Below are 18,828 nucleotides of genomic sequence, written 5' to 3'. Positions count from 1 at the left end.
ATCATCACTGAAGGAAACTCAACAAACTGCCTCAAACTGCAGATCGATCGATGGATCGAGACACCGGCTGGTGATCGATCTGAACCTGATCACCCGAGCAGCCGCGCGCGCCTCGTGCTCACACAACCTGAACATGAAGTCTCAGACCCGCAACACTTACCTGTTGTCGCGCCGAGCTGCGGAGAGAAGCGGAGTGTGCGGGTCCTGTGTGCGGTGCCGTGCGGGGCTGTGCGGGGCTGCGTGCAGTCCTGTGTGCGGGTCTGTGTGCGGTGATCGGGCTCCTGGTCGGACTGACTGACCTCCTGCTCGTAACAAAGCCTGAGACTGGATCTGAGCTGCAGGACTCCTCTGGTCCCCCCCGTGTGGCAGAGAGCGGGACTAACGCGTCCACCGGCCTCCTTTAACCCCTAAATCCCCGCACAGCCCGCAACCACAGCGGATTAACACAGGCGGCCCTGCACGCACGGAATGTAACTAAGTACATTTACTCAACTACTGCGCTTTTCTTCTTCTGCTCCCTCTGACAGCTTCAGAAAAATTTAGATTAAATCAAAACATGTAAAGAGTTTATAGATGATGATGTTCAGTGTCAAGACAAAACTCATGAAAGTAACGAAATCTGCTGAAATGTAACTAAGTAACACAAATACCTGAGTAGAAACATCTGATATGAGATGTACACAAGTATCAGAAAGTAATCTGAGTGAAAGTAAATTATACAGATAGTTACACGTGAACATGTAACATCAGGGAACCTTCAGGGAACATTCAGGGAACATTCAGGGAACATTCAGGGATCGTTCCCTGAAGGTTCCCTGAAGGTTTTTGGTAACATTTAAAGTGCTGAGTGGAACATTCTTTAAATTGTTTTATTTTTGCATTCATTTTTAACATAATCCTTTAGGGAACTTTCTTTGAGTTTTATTTTTGTGTAACCCTCAGAGAATCTGTAGTGAACAATCCCTGAAGATTCTCTAAAGGTTGTAAATAAAACTCCCAGTGAACCTCTAAAGTATCAAAAGTAATCTATGAGTCAAAGTAAATTATACAGACAGTTACACGCTAACATGTAACGCCAGGTTTCCTGAGTGTTTCTGTTAGTCTTTAAAGTACTACAAGGGACATTCTTTAAAGTTTTTTTTATTTATTTATTTATTTATTTATTTCTAATAAAATCATTTAGGGAACTCTCTCTGAATTGTATATTTGTGTTCAGGGAACGTTCCCTAAAGGCTCTTTCAAGGTTGTAAATAAAACTCCCAGTAAACCTCTAAAGTATCATTAATAACCTACGAGTCAAAGTAAATGATACAGATAGTTACACACAAACATGTAACATCAAGGAACGTTCAGGGAACATTCTTGGTGACCTTAAAAGGTTGTTCGAGGGACATTCTTTAAAGTTGTTTTTTTTAAAGAAAACCTTTAGGGAACTTTCTTTGAAGGTCATTTTGTGTAATTTTAGATAATCTGTAGGGAACTTTTTCTAAAGGTTCCCTGAAGGTACTTTTCATGTGAAACGTTTACAGAACTAAACCTGAGGGTTGTCTGAAGTTTATTATTGATGAGAAACATGTAGAGATACTGTAGGAAATGTTCTCTGAACCTTCTCCAGGGTAAATCTTTGAAACCTTCAGGGAACCATCAGGATGTATAATCTCTGTTTCAATCGATTATCAGATCTGATATTCAGATAACTTAACAAAATCAGTGGTTGTAAGTTTTTTAACCAATCGCTGATAAATACAATTGATTTTGAATTGTTTTACTTTGACTCTGATGCAGCAAATTAACATGATCAATTAATCGTAGCAGAGTAAAAAGTATTTGCCTCTCAGCTGAAGAAGAGTAAAAGTATAAAGTTGCATGGAATAGAAATACTCGAGCACATTTACCTCATATTCTCAGATCAGGAGAAATACAGGAGAACTCTGACCCGGGAGGAAACCCCGGGTCAGAACCTCAGAGACTGCAGAACCTCAGTGACACCGAGGGGCTGATGGATGATTTAGAAAGAAAAGGGAGGCAGAGACACAAACGCACACCGGTCTCCATCAGTGGAGCTGAGGTCCAGTATCGACACTTCAGCATGCAGACCAGGGGAACTGAACCAGCAACCTTCCAATAACCAGACGCTGGCTCTGCTCCTGAGCCACAGCAGGAACACACTCAGCAGGAATATAAGAGGCATAATCTTCTTCATCAGCCGTGTAAACAACTTAGTTAATATTGTGAGCATGTTAACTAGACGACGAGGCGAAACATCAACCAGCTGCCGTCTGACAACACATACAGACGGACCTGCTGGTGATTGTGTTGCATGAAGGAACTCAAACTAATGTTGTTCTACAGCCCCACTGCTGTAAAAATGATTTATACATGAACCTTTCAGTTTAACAGCTCTGGAATCAGCTGATAACAAAGTTTCCAACGACTCAAAGAGACAGAAGAAGATGAGGTCAGTGTTCTGGTTCTGCCTGTGAACAAGGTTTTCAGATAACAGTGGAGGAGGAGGAGGGTGGTGCTGGTGAAGTCAGGGTCGGTCTGAACAGTACAATGCTCCTCCACACACTCCAGCACATACAGTCAGCTCGGCGTGCGAGGGAACGTGAGGCGGTAATAAAAGGCGTCATTCTCCGGCCTCGGCTGTGGTTGGACGTACAGACGCAGCTGACTGTGTGATTGTGCTGTGAACAAAGAGACGGACTGAAGTCAACACGTTCTCACTGGATCTCTGGACTCCACATGGTTTTATAACAGCTGAGTGACGCTCAGGATTAATGACACTGTGCGAGCTGCTGAGCTCTGACTCACAACCAGGATTTCTTCTCTCACTGGAGTTACGTCGCGGTCCAGTGGCCTCATTTCTGTTTCTATAAACCCACAAAGACTCACGTCAGATGTTCAGGGTCAGAAGTGCTCGTGTTCTTTATTTAACACCACTGACAAGTAGTTTTCCTGGTCTTAGAGTTTCCCTACACTCAACGTTAACGCTTCTGCTCCAGTTGAAGTGAAAGATTTGAGACCCTGCACACAAAAGGATTATTTATCTCAGAGCTGCAAAGTGATTTTGTTGTTCTGCACATGACATCTGTGATCCTCCATCTTTGAGGAACTTGAATCAAGTGTCTAATGACAGGATGTCGTCCACAGGCAGTGTGATTGTGGCAGGATAAATAAAATTGTCTTTGCAAAGACAAAGATGCTGATTAATCACTGATGATTGCGGTTCATTTTGTTTGGCTTCAGAAGTCAAAGCTCCAAAAAACACAAAAGCCGAGACAGTTTGTAAATTAAAGCCAACAATTTAATCTGTACAAAAGATTTTCAGACTGACAGCCGTGAAATGTGACAACCTGCATGATGATGAACGGAAACATGATGGGAGACAATTTACTGAACATTAAGGCACTTAATTTGAACATTGAGGTATTAAAACACATTTGCAGTCAGTTTAAAGCTCCACAGGTGATTTACTAACCAAGTCAACCAGAAACCACATTTAAATAAAGTGTTTGCTCCCAAAAGAAAAAGAAAAGTTTAGTGGTCAAGTTATAAAATCCTCCAACAGGACCGACGACGGGTTTAAAACCAGAACGATTCAGCCACAGTTCAGTCGACTGCAGGAAAAATCTGTACCAAGAAGAAATCTGATTAACTGATTTCTGAACAAACTACAAAGCTTTTATCAAAAATTAAAACATTTTATTAAAAACTAGAGTTCCTCCACAGGTCACGATCAACAACAATCTAAAATAATGTGCAAGAGAGAAAAGTCTTTCCATAAAACCTAAAAAAACAAACTCCTCAGGAGTTGAGCAGAGCGGCCGCCATGTTCCTGACGATGGACGACTTCAGCTGAGGGATGAGGCTGATCTTCATCAGCTTGCTGCTCGAGTATTTGTTCTTCACAGCCTGCAGAGGAACAGAGTTTTATTTGGGCTCAACTCAAAAAAGGAACAAAACATTGTATTTGTTGATCGGCTCACCTGGAACTTTGTCTTCCCCTCGTTCACCGTCACAATGTTTTTGGCGATGTGCTGCATGATGGGCTTCAGATGGGCCTCGTCGTAGGTCGAGTAGTGCTGCTGTGTGGCAGACTGAGACGAGATGAACCGGTTAGAAACTAACTGGAGACAAAAATACAGCCATGAAACCAGACGCTTGAAGTCCAGCAACTCACCCACGGCAGCCCTTCGAGCAGCAGCTGGGAGAGACACAGGGCGGCAGCAGCGACCTCAGACGGCCGATAGTGAACCATGTTGTAGTCGATGAGGGTCAACTCCATCAGATACTTGGCCAGAGTGTGTCTCTCTACATCAGACTGAGACAGAAACGGAGAACGATTAACTCACTTTACAAATCTCTTGTAAAACGGCATGCAAACTTGCATATCAAAAATAAAAGCATGCATCTCTCTGAAGTATTTAAGTAGCAAGTGCTGCATGGAGAAACACGACAAGCCAACATGTTCACAGCTGATGAACAGATACTGAAGCGCTTCCATCCGCACTCTGAAGTTAAGCCAAAACTCACACTGGCCACTTTGGAAGCTCGTCTGAGGAAGTGTAGAGGAAGAGGGCGTCCGAGCTCAAACTTGAGGGTCTTCAGAACCACCTGCTCCATCTCCAGAATCTGAGCCTTTGTAAAGGCGTTGTCAGTGATGTAGGCGAAGTCTCCGACCTCTGGAGCGTACATCTCCTCGTATTTACAGGCCACCAGCATGGCGGTCACACCGACGAGCTGCAGCTTCCTGCGAGAGACCGGCTGGACCTGCAGCACAGAGGGAAAGTTTTCACACAGCTCACAAAACCCAGAGACAGAAAAATTAAACTACCGAGACCGTTCTCACCTGGAGGAATCGATCCAGGACTGCAACTGTGAGGTACAGAGTCTCCTGCAGCAGCTGGAACCTGGAGTGAACCTGGACCAGCCAGTCGATCAGAAGCGCTCGCATGCGTTCAGTGATCTCATAACCCTGCATGTAGTTGGCTCGTACAGCCTGCTGCTCCTGTGGAGGCAGACAGCCATGAGAACAAAGTACAACACCGAGCAGAGAGTCTGAACGACGGAGGGGATGAACTACCTCCAGCACGTGGAGATATTTATAGATATCTTTGACGTATTGTGAGCAGAGCTGCGGCTGGTCTGCGTCCTGCTCGTCCACGTCCTGCACGGTGAGCAGCGCCTCAGAGAAAGCCTGGCACAGCGCCTCCTCCTCCTTCATGGACACGTCGGCCGACTCCTCTGAGACTGAGGGGAGAGGGTCTGCAGGAGCTGGGACCTGGACTACTGGATGCAGCACCTGGACCGAGATGGGTCTAGTGTTCTGGGCACAAGATGGTTTGGATGATGCTTTGGCTCGTCCCGGCCTCTGAGGAAACACGGCAGGAATGAACATTTGAGTTCACCGTCACTACAAGGTCAGACGCATGTTAACAGTCCAACATTACACATGTAAACTGCACAGACAGTGAAAACATGAGCATTAATGTGCCTCTACAGTCTCCACTCTTCTGGAGAAAACAAGTATTTATCTTTATGCAGAAATGGTGTCCACATACTTTGGGCCACACATTCCTGCATGTGTCCAGAGTGAGTTGTGTAACTGTGACTCGCAGCACTGAGAACAGGTGAAACCTGACAGCAGCTGTCCTGTTGCTCCTCAGCTCACCTTCGTGTTGACTGCTGCTGCAGTGTAGTTGGTGATCTCTCCCAGAGCAGCTCTCCTCGGACCTGCTGCGGTGGTTTTAACCATCTTCACCGGGTTCTCTGCGGCTGGAAGCTGCTAAAAGACAACGACACGAAACTTTAAACCCTCAGAGAAGCTTGAGAAATGTTATCTGGTGTGAAGAGTCGTTATAAAAACCACAGGCGAACAAAACGCCGAGCGAGAAGCAGGCGGTGATGTTAGCTAACGATGCTAGCTGGTTAAGCTAACTTTAGCAGGCAGCCAACGCAGTGGCCGTGAAATAATTCAGTTTACTCACCACACCGAGAACTTCCACAGACGACATGTTGAACTTCGACAGCAACGAGTCCAAACTGTGACTCAAAGAAACGACGCGGAGATTTATTCAGCGAGCAGCTCAGTTTAGACCAGATCCGTGAGCAGCGACGAGTCAGTGCAGGTAAACAACACGGAGACCTGCAGCTTTCAAATAGCGCTCCGTCAAATCTGATTGGCTGCAGCGCCTCAGGGACGCTCCTGATTGGCTGACAACCAAATGAGGTCGAGGTCAAAGGTGACGGTCAGACATATTTAAATTTGGAAAATAATATTTTTAATATATTATTATTTATTACTGTGGGGATATACAAAAAATAATAATTAACTTTAAAATATATTTTCTAAAAAAACAATAATAATAAAAATATGATTTAATTATTATTATTATTGTAAAAATTAGTTTTATTGGGTAAATAAATACCCTTTCACATATATATCTACATAATTATATATTTATCATTTTGTACTTTAAATAAATCTGTATGTCAAAGTGTGTGTAGCATTAATCAACTGCAACTTAGATTTTGTTGTGCAACTAATGACAAATAAATTAAACTGATGGCTTAATTAAAAAGTGATGTCTTCACCACCACACTTTAAATAAACTTCTCTATCTTTCAAACAAACACACTTTAATTATTACTTCTCAGTGTGTATGTGAGTGTTTCTCTGATGAACATGTTTAAAATAAAAAAATTGCAGCTCTGATTTCAGCCGCTAACTCATCTCAGCTAGTCAGCCTGCAGATATATTTTTATTAAGATTTAAATCCACATCAGGGATCAATACTCTTGCAGCTGAGTGCCACTGACAGTACTAAAGTATTGTTAATGGGATAATCACACTGTTTTGGTCTTTGGATGTGATCAGTGCCGTCACACCGTCAGGTTTTCACGATAACAATATAATCACAATATTTATAAAGCTAGCAATCAAATGCATCTGTAACTTTGTTTACTGTATCTTTTCTCTCTTTTTTTGGCAAATAAGTTAAACTCAACATGACAGCAGGGAGGTGACGAGTCACAGTCATGTTGGAGATCTTTCATCCTGTTTGTGTCACATATATTAAAAATAAAGAGGTTTAAATGAAACATTACAAATCTGATGGCAGCGCCAAAACACACATTTGTATTCAGGAGCCAAGTTGGTTTCCTTCTGCTGCGAGCTGCCTCTGCAACCATCGATACATTTACAAAAAGGAATATTAGAAAAATAAAAAACTGACAGTAGCCTGTTTGAACTTTAAGCATTGTGAATGTTCAGGGTCCTCAGAACACAGCTGACCACGTGGTGCCCGATTCTTTTGCTTTCTCATAAATATCTGACGACGTTGACAGAAACTTGAGACACAATTTGACGAAGAGAGGTTTGAGGAGGTTTTACATTCTACTTTTTCATCTGGAATATGTTCTACATACTGTTATGATTTGCTTCTAACAGTTTTTATCACAATAATGTTAATTCCTTGTTTGGGAAAACTGATGACTGATTTTCTGGGTACTGATCTGTCATATCTTACAATCTGTGCAAAGGAACCTCAGATGATCTTCCCTGATTATCATAAATAAGAAAATGTTAATCATTGTCACTGCAATTAGGACTTATTTAAGCAGGACAAGAGTAGAATTTAGCTAAACTACCAAACTAACCGAACATTTTCAGACTGCGATGACGAAAACAAACTTCATCCAGCCGACTTGGAAACAGGCTCAGGAAACAAGAGTCACAAAGAAACTTTATATAGTTTTCAAGTATTCAAAACTGTTAAATAAGTACAAGATGTGTTCACATGATTTACATATTGGACAATATACACACTGCCCATTTTTAATTCTCTTTACATGTTTCCCACTACCCACGCAACACGCTAAAATGTCCGCAAACTATTCACATTTGTTTTGCTTTTTTTTTTTTTCTTTTACTTTTTGAATCAATTGGAAATCTTGACAGCTGTCTATTGGACAAAGACCACACAGACGGTACACCTGGAACAGTTTACAGTGTAGGATGGAGACGTCCGACGAGGGGGAAGGACAGACTGAGCCAGGTTCAGAACGGCGATTAGCTGCTGGTGATATGAACAGTACATATTAACACAGGAAAAGTGGGTTAACATTCAGTCTCAGTTGATCCCTTGATCTGTGGGGACAGTTCACTTACTTCCACAAAACATAGATAAAATAATATACAGAAGGACTGACGCTGTGTTGAAGTGTTTCCATTAAAACAGGGGAAGCAGATGGCTTAGCATTTTCACTCTTCGTCGATTAGTCGTGTAACAAATTTGGTCTAAATGTGTCACAAAGCTCTTCGTTAAGGCACCTAATGCTGTTGGATAGACGGTGTGCGTTTCTTACAAACTAAACAAACTGAATGGAAATGAGCTCCTGTGAAGAGAATCAAACTTAAATAACAAAACAACTTAAAAAGCTACAAACACGACTGATAAGAAGTGACGTACTGACAGAAAATGTGTTTATCTTTTACAGAATTTGGGCCTGTTACTGTTAATGCTTCCACCATCTACCAATAAAGAGCTACACAGGACAGAAAATCAAAACAGATGGTAAGGAAATAAAAGTAGCACCATAGAGAAAGAAAACACGACACTAAGCTAGTAAGAAAACAGTTCAGACGTTGTGATCTTCCTTCCCAAACTCTAGTGTCGACGGACAATTGTGAACTTGATTCAAAAAAATCAGATTAGATAAATAAAAGTGAGACTGGACTCGAGAGAGAATAAACATAATTCAGTGGAGGAACTTTAGCCAGTCTTTCTGTACATTACTTTAAGAATTACAGATTTAAGAAGCACGTAGGTCGCCTCTGTGAATGGATTTGGTTTTGATTTACCTTCTCAGTTGTTTTAATAAAAAGGTGTTGAACGACCACGAGTGCCATGTTTTCATCATACAGCAGCTCCGACGACAAAGACAAACACTGGTCCATTTATATTCTGACATTTCTGAAGCGATTATAAAACTCATGTGCTTTTATTTCTTAGAACTCTGCAGCTAAATTAAATTATTTACAACGCTCTGAATGAACTGCAACGAGCCGATTTGATTTTTTCTTCTGTCGTGTGAGTGAGTTTTGTGTCGGTGCTGAGAAACACGCCGACTTGATTTTGGTGCACGTTAAACCCATAATATACATAAAACTGTAAATTCTGCTTCAACAACTCTTTTAATGACGCTCAGGGGTAAAAACGTAACACCACAGATTTGTTTAAAGGTTTCACTTTGTGTGATTGAACTCTACAGAGAGACAAGATTAACTTACATAGTAAAGAAATGGGTGTCACGACCTGCCACGACATTTTATTTGTTATACCATCATTAATGTGATGAATGTTTAAGCAGACTATAAGTAATGTGCTTGGTGCTGTGATAACATGCAGGAGCAGAGCTACTCATAGATTTCGTTAAGGGCTCCATCTCCTCCATCACAGACAGAAGCGACTGTTTATTTTTTAAAGTAAATGTCCTCAAAACAACTGGAAAACTCTCTGGGCTTCGGGTGTGCTGACCATCTTGTTTAAAGATGGAGAGATACTATTTTTTACGTTGCTTTCCTTTTTATTTTGCAGGTTAACCATTTGAAGTTAGTGTTAGAACGTTCTGCTGCTAATGGGGTTAGCATCTTTAGTAGCATGCTGCAGCAACGAACCATTTTCCCCCGATGTCATGCTCGGGTTTGTAAAGTTGTGTTTGGATTGAGGGGCAAATTAGCTGCTGATGTTAGCTGTGGCTTAGCATGTGGAAATATAACCTGATTTACCTCAAGATTTTCACTATTGATTGTCTCTTCAGTCACTGATCAATCAGGAAGTGGTGAAGCGAAAACAATTTGGACAACGGACGGTGAAATTTGGAGGGACAGTGGCCATATTTCAACGTTGACATATTTAAAACCTGTTAGCTTCAGTAAGACAACAGCTAATGTTAGCATTTAACCACTTCATAGCTAACGTTAGCATCTAACCACTTCATAGCTAACGTTACTGTTCAAAAGGCGTGAATTGATTCTAAAATGTCAACGCACACTTTGGGCACGTTTCTTCAAGCTTGGATGTTAAACACGCTTGGATGTGATCAATCAACAGTGTTAGCTAGGAGGTGGTTGAATGCTAACGTTAGCAAACGGGTTACCAAATCTGCTGCTTTCACCTGAACTATGATCTGATATCCTTCAAGATTTTAACCACCCATTGTCTCTCCAGATTCTGATCAATCAAGGTGAAAGCTGGAACACAACAGCGTGACATCAGAGTTTCCCGCCCTGAGTGTGTGATGACGGAGGAAAATGGGCGTGAATGGTCGTCGTGTGAACGTTCAGACTAAACTGAAGCCGAATAACTAACCAAAGTAACAGGTTAGATCTGGAAAACGCTTCGTTCTGCTCCAGGATTCTGGTCTATAAGTCTCTTTGGTTGCCAAATGTAAATATACGTCACGACACACTGATTATTGTTCTAACATAAACAAGTGCTGTTGAGATCCTGGATCACCTGCGTCCCTTTGTTTGCTCGTCTGCAGGACTACACAAAAACTACAGAACAGATTTTATGAGATTTTGCTGTTTTTTTTTACATTTTCATTAATTTCTCAGTGATCTTAATGGGGGAAAAAAAGGCGTATTTGCGTGTCTGGTTTCTATGTGCGAGTACAAAAGGGAGCAGCTGAGGTTTGGTGGATGTGTGAACTAGACTGAGAGCCGTTCTGTAATATCATATTTACAGTAACATAAAAATAATAAATAAAAGAATAAAAATGTGATATAAATTTTAGGTGACATGAAAATTCAAGTGTTTCTTCGTCGCTGGACCTGCTGGGATGATGAGAACATGGCACCCGAATCCAAACGAACCGACTGACTGATCTTATAATGCCTCTGGACCAACCGCACCACGCTGAACGCTCAGCACGGTGCGCCACACAAAAATTACTATGAGACAAAAATCAAAAGTTCCATAAAAAACCTGCCTATGAGACAGAGGGGATAGTCACCATACTGTACACTTTCTACAATATCCATGTCCATTATGAATATAACAAGTGCATTCACTTAAAGGAAGAGTTGAACTTAAAACAAATTCTCGTTTTTCACTTTTTGATTCGGCCAAATTATTCAGAAACAATAACAGGACAAAGCTGGCAAATGTCTGCAGTTTACAATTCGCATAGATTGCAGATAAAATGCCAGAGAAGTGGAGCGGGTGAGTAAACTTACACTTAATTAATGTAATTTGTATTTGTAACAACTCAAATTACACTCGAGACGAGAATGATGATCACAACTTAAGTGAATAACAGAGATTTGTTTTAGGTCAACAGCACCTTCGAGTAACGTTCATTCAGATTCTTAATTTCAGCAATTTTTTTTGTTTTTAAATTACTGTACTTCTTTTACATCAACACAACAGTTGATTAGCGAGTCATCGTTATTTACAAGGGAAGGTGGGAGTGATGAGCTCCGCAGCTTATGCATTGAGCCTCAGGGACTGATCCTCTCTCCTCCTGGAGGAGATATCGATGTCTATCGAGTCTTTACCCACAATGAGTCGGAGGCGCTTTGCTGGAGGAAGTGGAATGAAATCGTCTTCGAACTCATTGTCGAAGTAGTCATCGTCATCATCATCGTCATCGTCATCATCATCATCCTCCTCCTCTTCCTCCTCCTCCTCCTCCCCTTCCTCTTCATCGTCCTCTTCCGATGAAGGTTCTGCCAGGACCTTTTGGGTCCGATGTCCACCATTTCTGGCCTCCAGACTCTGACCCATGTCCCCATTATAGGACATCTGGTCAGACTTCGTCTGCGTGATTCTGCGAGCATCGTCCTCTCTCTTCAGCTGGATCTTCAGCTTGGTGGAGTTGCTGTGGACCACAGGAGCAAAGCCGTTATTCAGTTTGGCGATGTATGAGCTGCCTTTGTCCTTGTCGTGGTCCTTGCTGAACTTGATGCTGATTTTGCTGGAAGAGGCCGAGTTGACCGTCGAGGCAGAGAGGTTGGAGGAGCCAATCGGATCGTTGGCGTCATTGGTCTTGCTACTGCTGCTGTCCCTCCGCCGGCGGAGTGTCAGTTTGGGGATGCCCGTGTTGTTCTCCAGAATCAGCTGAGCATCGTATCGGGTGATCCGACGCTTCTTCTTCCCCTTTTCCTGTGACCTGCAGCTACTCTTACCTTTGTCCCTGCGGAGGGATTTGCTGCCATTGGCCACCCCGTTGTAGTCCCTGTGTCGGTCGGCAAAGCTCAGCAGCACATTACCACAGTCTGAGAAGTTAGCGGCGTGGCCAGCGGCCACCGGCATGTATGGCTCACCATATGAGTCCTCACATTTAATCGTCCGCTCGGTCCTGAGCCGTGTCAGCCGTTTCCGCCTGGTGCATGAGCCTCTTCTGGAATAGCCAGCGTCTATAGCCGGCTGCTCCAGTCCGACTCCGTGGCGGAGGTACTCCTCCATGTCAGCTGGCTCTGTTTTAATGACCACTCCACCAGGGACTGGGCTCAAGCCGTCCATCGCGCTGGGCTCCAGCTTAACGCCAGCTGCCGTCTCCTGGGCTTTTACAAGGGTCCTTGTGGACCTGCGAGTTCTGTAAGTCGAACACTGGCTGCCATCACTGCCTTGCACATGCGGTAGATTGCCATTTTCCTTGGCAGCGTGACGAGTGAGGCAGCCCCGCTGGCCTAATGTCTGCTGCACCAGCTCCTGTCCATCCTTCTCCTTCTTGACGGTGACACTTTTACACAGCGACACCTTCGAGTCCCTGAGACCCAGCTGGCAAGTCTCTCCTTTGGCCAACGCCTTGGGCTCTGCACCCCTCCTGCGACTCCGCAACTGGACTTTACTTAGTGAAGGCTTGGATTGGGATTTTAGTCTCTTTGGTACCCTGTTATTGTTTACACGACCTTGTTTTGCACATGAGGTAGTAAGGGCTCGTGACAAAGTCTGTCTGGATTGAGTCCTGTTTTTATACTTCAGGCCAGATGACGACGATGTTCTTTTTCTGGCAGCTGGTTGGAAAAGAGAAAATGTTGCACAGTAAATATTTATAACACAGAACATCTGTACACATGTTGGATGGGCGATACATCACTCTGAAGTATGAAATCTAGATACTTCCTGCTATATTGCATTTAAAGCAATACACTTACAATACTACCTTCACCAACCTGCACCGACACATGGGGTTTATTTTATTCCACAATTTTGGGGGTTTTGGATCCGAGCCCTGAAAGTAACTATGGCAACAGCATGACGAGACGGATTAAAATGTTTGGGGACTCTTACATTGATGTGTTTTTGGCATTTCCTGAGAGTCTACGTCGGTGTGGGAGCCAACAGAGTGACTGTCTGAGCTCCGGTTTCCTTCCCCCATCTTCTTCAGCCTGTTGAGACGTTTGTCCGTCTCCCGCAACCCGTACTTGCTGTTGATCACCGGAACTTCAACTGGCAGTCCAGCTTTGGATTTGAAAGCACCAGTGCCACGTCTGCACAACAGCAAAACACAGTTGTGAAGAAGTGAAGTGAGGAAACATCTCTTTATTAAGCTCATATCTTTATGTATCAACTTGAACAGCTTTTCTGAACCTTTTGATCGAACTCTTTATTTCTGACTATTTATTTGATGGCACTTAACTCAATAATAAGTCACAGTGAACATTTAACGTCTTTAAGACATTCTGTATTCATCTACTACATCTAGTATAATATATTAAACATGCAGTGTCTCTAAATACTCACAAAAGAGACAACCGGACACGAAAAAGTAACTTGTAAACAACTTTAAGGGGTTTACTTGACAGTAAAGTCTTTATTGATTATTAACACCTACCGTTCACACGTATAGCATTCACAATATTCATTGTTTTCCCCAAAAAATCCGTCTCCATAGTAACAAGAAATTTCTTCTCCGGGTTCGATGTCCCTCAGAACCTTCACACAGGCCGTGTCCCGCCCTGTCGACACAAACTGAACAGAACAGAACAGAACAATCAAAACGTGTTTCTTTAATGAGCTTCCACACAGAACAACAACTGATCCAATGATTTCTTTAGAGACCTTTTTAAAGACTCTACCTTGCAGTTTGGCCGACAGTCTGAAAAAAACACAAGCGACAAAAGAAAGAATAAAGTTCTCATCCCTTTAAAGCATAAAAGACATTTTTCACATGGAAACACTTTGTCAGATTCAGGCACCTCATTATGTGTTTGCAGTAATATTGACAACCGATCACCGGAGACTTTTAGGACTAATACCGTGATTGATGAACGCAGCTGGACCCAGCCACAGCTGCGCACAGTTCTTGCGGGTTGAATACATGACACTGAAGTCGTTCTCTCCGTGTCGGAGCAGCATGTTCTCCTCGCTCTCTGAGAGCTCAGCTATGCATCCAACCAGGTACTCGATCTTGTCATTTCTTTTCCTGTAACACAATAAATGGTTGAAAGGTCTATTACAGACAGAAAACCATCAGCTGTGTTACTTTTTGTCAAAGTAGTCGAACAGCAGCCAAGTATCCTGAACAGACAATGACAGTATGTGAGTTAATCAAGATAAACTCAGAACTGTTTAGTGTTTTAGTGGGTGAGGGCTGCTGAAAATCATGTGTTCTGGTGCTGCAGGTACAGTCAGAACCAACAGATGGTCTTCTGTCCTCACCATTCCTTTGTTGCCACGATTTTAGCCCCATTTTGCTCCGATGAGTAGCGATTACAAGGGAGAATTTCAAACCCGCTGTCTGTGGCAAACATCCGCAGATACACAAACACCTGCGCAGAAACAGAAAGTCAGTCATCAGATTATTGTTCAACTGTGATGCTGGAAGACAAACAGAGTAGATCTTAAATAACGTCCTCACATGCTGCTTGAAAAGCTTTTCTTGAGCTTTTGTCTTGTGTAGAAAAAGATTTCTGGCCCAGTCTCCAGACGTCAACGCTCTGAAAGCTTTCTCCAAGTTGTCGTGTTTCTTGAAGCGCTCAATAAGCTCTTTCAACTCCTCTTGTCTTCCCTTAATTGGTCGAAATCTGCAGAAAACAATTAATGGAACAAAAAAAAAAAAAAAAGCATAAATCAACAACATACAACACAATCTGAAAAGATGCATCCATGCAAGAAAAAAATGCTTTTAAATGACTGTGAAGGCTTCTGGATTATCAGTTCCACTGTGACAGATCTGCTGACCTGGTGTTCATCTTGTGTGTTTGAAAGCCCAGGTATGGATCCAGGATGAGGCTCGTGGTCAGATCATCATTCTCACACAACTCCTTAGCAGTCATTCCTGAGGAGGGCACATAGCGCCTCTCTGCCTCTAGATTGGCTGCATTAAACCCTGTAAACACCAAAGACAGACTGATGTTAGTGTGTGTGACTGACGAAGAGTGCGTACATATGACGGTAACATATATACATCGAACTCACTGCGGCTACATCTTCGGTTTCTGTTTTTGTTGTGGCGCAGGGACGCTCTCTGTGAATGCTGAGAGCGGGTCTGGCTCTGGCTCACAGGCTGTTCGCTGGTCAACTTGTTTCCGTGTCGTCTGCCATTTAATACCATGTTCTTGGATTCGCCCAGCCACTTCATGCCCACAAGCCCCCTGGTCCAGTTGCATTTAGTCTCCGAGATGAACAAACACTCTTGAGTGGGGAAGACTGGGGTCTAGAGTTTGAAACCTGAGAGATGAGACGAATAAACAAACATTACTTGATGTGTAGCCAAGAAATGTAATGAGTTTACACAGACTGAAGGGAATAAAAAAACTAAATGGGATGTAAATGTGCAAGTGGATGTGATGGTAGCTCACAGACGGCCAAGAATAACAAGCCAACAAGATTTATTCTGTGTGTATCAGAGGACAAGAAACAAAACTTCTCTCGATTAATTAGGAATCCTGGGTACAATCAGGTCAGGGATTCACAATGCAAATTTGTCTCTGACCACTATGTTGGACTGGCATAACAACTTTTGGATGCAGATCATTCAACTCTGCCAAATAACTTGGACAAGCCTCTGAGGATGCAGCAATCAGAATAAATCAGCCAGGAAATATTCCACGACCATTAAAAAAATCCTCCTGGGAGCTGCAGAAGTGCTAAATGTGAGCAGCATCACAGAGTCATGGCTGGGGTTGTTTACACTACCATAGATTTAAGATGCACAGAAGAAGAAGAAGAAGAAGTGCTGAGGAAACTTTAAATGATCCAACAGCGCCGCTCAGTGGTAACCCCGAATAATGCATTGGCTTAAAGTCAAGTGCAACAGAAACGTCTCTGGTGCTTTCACTCATTAATGTAAAGTGTTGCTTTGTTAATGTATGAATCTTTTAATCACGTCACATCACGCTCATGTTTAATATTGCAGAAACACATCATACAATATTTACACTTCTCTAATTAGTGATGTAAGTTTCCGAAGCAAAGGCGTCGCTAAGAGCATCATCTCATTTGAAATCGATGCATAAAAAAAAAAAAGCTTCGCAGTTTAGCTCACAAACTACAGTTAGCTTCCATCAAGCACAACACGCCGCAAGGATCAGGAAAGACTGTGGAAACCCGGAAGGCCACACCGACAGCTGAGGCCGAGATTGTATCGGGAGTTATCAATATAGCATGCATTGTTTGCTAACTGTCGTCTCTCCACCCATACACGTCGTTAGCATGGAGCTAACCACCAACGGCGACGGCAGGGAGATGTTCGGCCGGGTCGTTAGCATGCAGCAAACACCGGCAATTTACAACAAGCAGCCTCGAAACATTAACAGTTAACCCACAATTCAACACAAATACCGGAACAGAATAAGGATGGTGACATTTAACTCTTAACGACAGTATTACACCGAAACACTCATCTCAAGCGGCTCCCAAGTGTTTCATTATGTATGCAAGCAGCTCACATTCAACACATAAAACAGCCTTACGGTCACCATTTCTTACAACTGCCACAAACCTTGATGAATAAAGACACATTAGCGTCTTCTTAGTTTGTCTGAGCTAGCAGCTGATGCCAGCTAGCATCAAACTTAACTTCAGTGGGCTGCTAAGTTAGCTTCGCCCACCGTCAGCTAGCACAATAAACAGAACACAAGAGTCGATATAAACACAACGCCGCCACCTTCTTTCACATCAATCATATAAAGTTGACTTATACGTGCATCAAATATTCGTTCACAGTGGTCGATAGTTAGCAACACAATGCCTCAGTAAGAAGCTAGCTAACGTTATGCTACCTACCTGCAAACCACTGGACCACAGCAGCTAACGCTGGCTAACATACACTGCGTTAGCTTGGGTTGTTTGATGTGGAAGCCATTAGCTAGCTTTACAGGGTAAATCTAAGATTAGTAAACGAATTAGAAGTTAGTTCGCTTGTAGATATCGTTGCCGTTGTAGATACAATCCACGGTGGCCATCACAACAAGCGAACAGCCCGTGTCCCGGTGCAGGCAGTGTTATTTATCATGATAGCTAGCAGTTAAATAGCAGTAACGTTAAGCTGAAAGCATTTTCACGCGTTGGTAGCGTTAAATGTCCTGAGTCGACAACACAGACAGAACAAACACACAATACTCACAAGGTGATTCTGTCAAACAGTCACGGAATAAAACACCCACTGCTCCAAACTAATCCAAATTTGGCACGACACCCTAAACGAAAATATCACAGGAAACACATTTTTTTTTAGAAATTAACATTAAAATTCAAGATGGCGGCCTCGCACAGGAGAGAGGGAGAGGCGCAGCACCGCCATCCAAGAGAAAGTAGACCCAGTAAATACGCAGCCGTTGGCGTCCGTTAGGACCGAAACGAGCCGCGGGACTCGAGCAGAAGGAGTGAAGTTCTGAAGTGGACGTCGTGCTCGACTTTTCGTGGCTGTTTTGTAAAGATGTCGAGAATCGTTATCTCAGTTCGGGCTCGTAATTGTCGGATGTACACAAAAGTAGTGCTGCATAAACAAACCTCTTTACGCTTCCTACAGAATCCAGCGGTAGTGGGCCGACAGACAACAGCGAGGTTCTGCCTGCCCGGTCCATACAGAACCCCACTGGAGCGGCAGAACTTAGAACCACAGCAGAACGGAACCCTTCCGGACGTATTGTCTTTAATGCGCTGTAACTTTAATGTCCCTCCTTTTTATTCAGCACTTGTTATTGTGGCCTGTTTATTCGAACCCTCTGTTGTTCTCCACAGAACCAGAACATATTAGCCGTTAGCTGCTAATTGTTCCCAATCAATGTTTTGTTCTTTCTATTAATTTAATAATTAATATTTTTTTAAGGAGCATTATGTTGTTTTGGGAAAGAAGAGAAAGATCTTAATTTATTTTTTATTCAAAATGTATTAAAGAAACTTAAAAACAACTCTTTGTTTTGATGACTGAATAAACAAACTGAACAACACAGTCACATACAAATATTTACTCAAGTTGGACTTTAAGGTACTTAAGTTACTTGTCATATTAAATGCTGCATCAGAGACAAAAGTAAAACATTTTTGAATTCAGTATTTTTATCGAAAATCAGATTCAATCAAACAAATAAAAACATTGAGTCTGATGATCAGAGAAATGATCAATATCAGATCAGTGATTGGCTCATATCAACAGTGTATAACTATACTTATAATTCAGGCAACTTTATTTGTAATTTTTTAAATATAATTACATTTAATATCAGATACTTTAAGTCTTTTTTTTAAATCTTGCAGCTCTGTTTTTAAAGGTGCTATATAAATAAAGTTTACATTATTATTGTTATTATTATAACAAACTAAATAAACAAACTCTTTGTGTTCATGACTGAATAAACAAAATAAATCA

General features: G+C 42.4%; 3 protein-coding genes across 6 annotated transcripts in view; all 3 read right to left on the bottom strand.

Annotated features, from left to right (window-relative positions):
• LOC115580437 (CD82 antigen-like) overlaps positions 1-365 on the bottom strand; it is a 36,911-nt gene extending 36,546 nt beyond the window's left edge. The window contains exon 1 of the mRNA XM_030414752.1: positions 161-365. The gene's annotated coding sequence lies outside the window, so the exon portion shown is untranslated. The remainder of the gene's footprint in view (positions 1-160) is intronic.
• Positions 366-3,285: 2,920 nt separating this feature from the next.
• Positions 3,286-6,154, bottom strand: LOC115579754 (G2/mitotic-specific cyclin-B2-like). 2 transcript variants are annotated; one of them, XM_030413420.1, is made up of 8 exons: positions 5,991-6,154; positions 5,675-5,785; positions 5,087-5,374; positions 4,853-5,011; positions 4,537-4,773; positions 4,184-4,324; positions 3,990-4,100; positions 3,286-3,915 (listed from the first exon to the last, which is right to left on the bottom strand). In XM_030413420.1, exons 1-8 carry the CDS (start codon positions 6,015-6,017, stop codon positions 3,808-3,810), a joined length of 1,182 nt encoding a protein of 393 aa, XP_030269280.1. In that variant the 5' UTR covers positions 6,018-6,154; the 3' UTR covers positions 3,286-3,807. The 2 variants fall into 2 exon arrangements, with proteins under 2 accessions (XP_030269280.1, XP_030269279.1); XM_030413419.1 differs by having other exon boundaries at positions 5,675-5,788; positions 5,991-6,153.
• Positions 6,155-7,731: 1,577 nt separating this feature from the next.
• Positions 7,732-18,113, bottom strand: kmt5b (lysine methyltransferase 5B). 3 transcript variants are annotated; one of them, XM_030414597.1, is made up of 10 exons: positions 17,970-18,113; positions 15,435-15,686; positions 15,198-15,345; positions 14,875-15,040; positions 14,676-14,785; positions 14,273-14,439; positions 14,093-14,112; positions 13,849-13,985; positions 13,305-13,504; positions 7,732-13,027 (listed from the first exon to the last, which is right to left on the bottom strand). In XM_030414597.1, the coding sequence occupies exons 2-10, from the start codon at positions 15,595-15,597 to the stop codon at positions 11,496-11,498; spliced, it is 2,643 nt and encodes an 880-aa protein (XP_030270457.1). In that variant the 5' UTR covers positions 15,598-15,686; positions 17,970-18,113; the 3' UTR covers positions 7,732-11,495. The 3 variants fall into 3 exon arrangements, with proteins under 3 accessions (XP_030270457.1, XP_030270454.1, XP_030270456.1); XM_030414594.1 differs by lacking the exon at positions 17,970-18,113 and adding an exon at positions 17,584-17,879; XM_030414596.1 differs by lacking the exon at positions 17,970-18,113 and adding an exon at positions 17,244-17,543.
• Between the last annotated feature and the right edge of the window lie 715 nt (positions 18,114-18,828).

This window comes from Sparus aurata, chromosome 4, assembly GCF_900880675.1.
Source record: "Sparus aurata chromosome 4, fSpaAur1.1, whole genome shotgun sequence".
Lineage (NCBI taxonomy): Eukaryota > Metazoa > Chordata > Actinopteri > Spariformes > Sparidae > Sparus > Sparus aurata.
Note: the sequence above shows the minus strand (reverse complement) of the source record. Positions and strands in the feature narration are given on the sequence as shown.

Excerpts from the sequence above, each read along its gene's own strand:
- kmt5b (XM_030414597.1), bottom strand. The coding sequence starts at position 15,597 with ATGAAGTGGCTGGGCGAATCCAAGAACATGGTATTAAATGGCAGACGA. Across the intron at positions 15,041-15,197 it reads ACACACAAGATGAACACCAG|ATTTCGACCAATTAAGGGAA; the intron begins GTCAGCAGATCT and ends TGTTTTCTGCAG. Across the intron at positions 13,986-14,092 it reads ACTGTCGGCCAAACTGCAAG|TTTGTGTCGACAGGGCGGGA; the intron begins GTAGAGTCTTTA and ends TGTTCTGTTCAG.
- LOC115579754 (XM_030413419.1), bottom strand. The coding sequence starts at position 6,017 with ATGTCGTCTGTGGAAGTTCTCGGTGTG. Across the intron at positions 5,789-5,990 it reads CTGTGGAAGTTCTCGGTGTG|CAGCTTCCAGCCGCAGAGAA; the intron begins GTGAGTAAACTG and ends GTTGTCTTTTAG. Across the intron at positions 3,916-3,989 it reads AGGGGAAGACAAAGTTCCAG|GCTGTGAAGAACAAATACTC; the intron begins GTGAGCCGATCA and ends GTTCCTCTGCAG.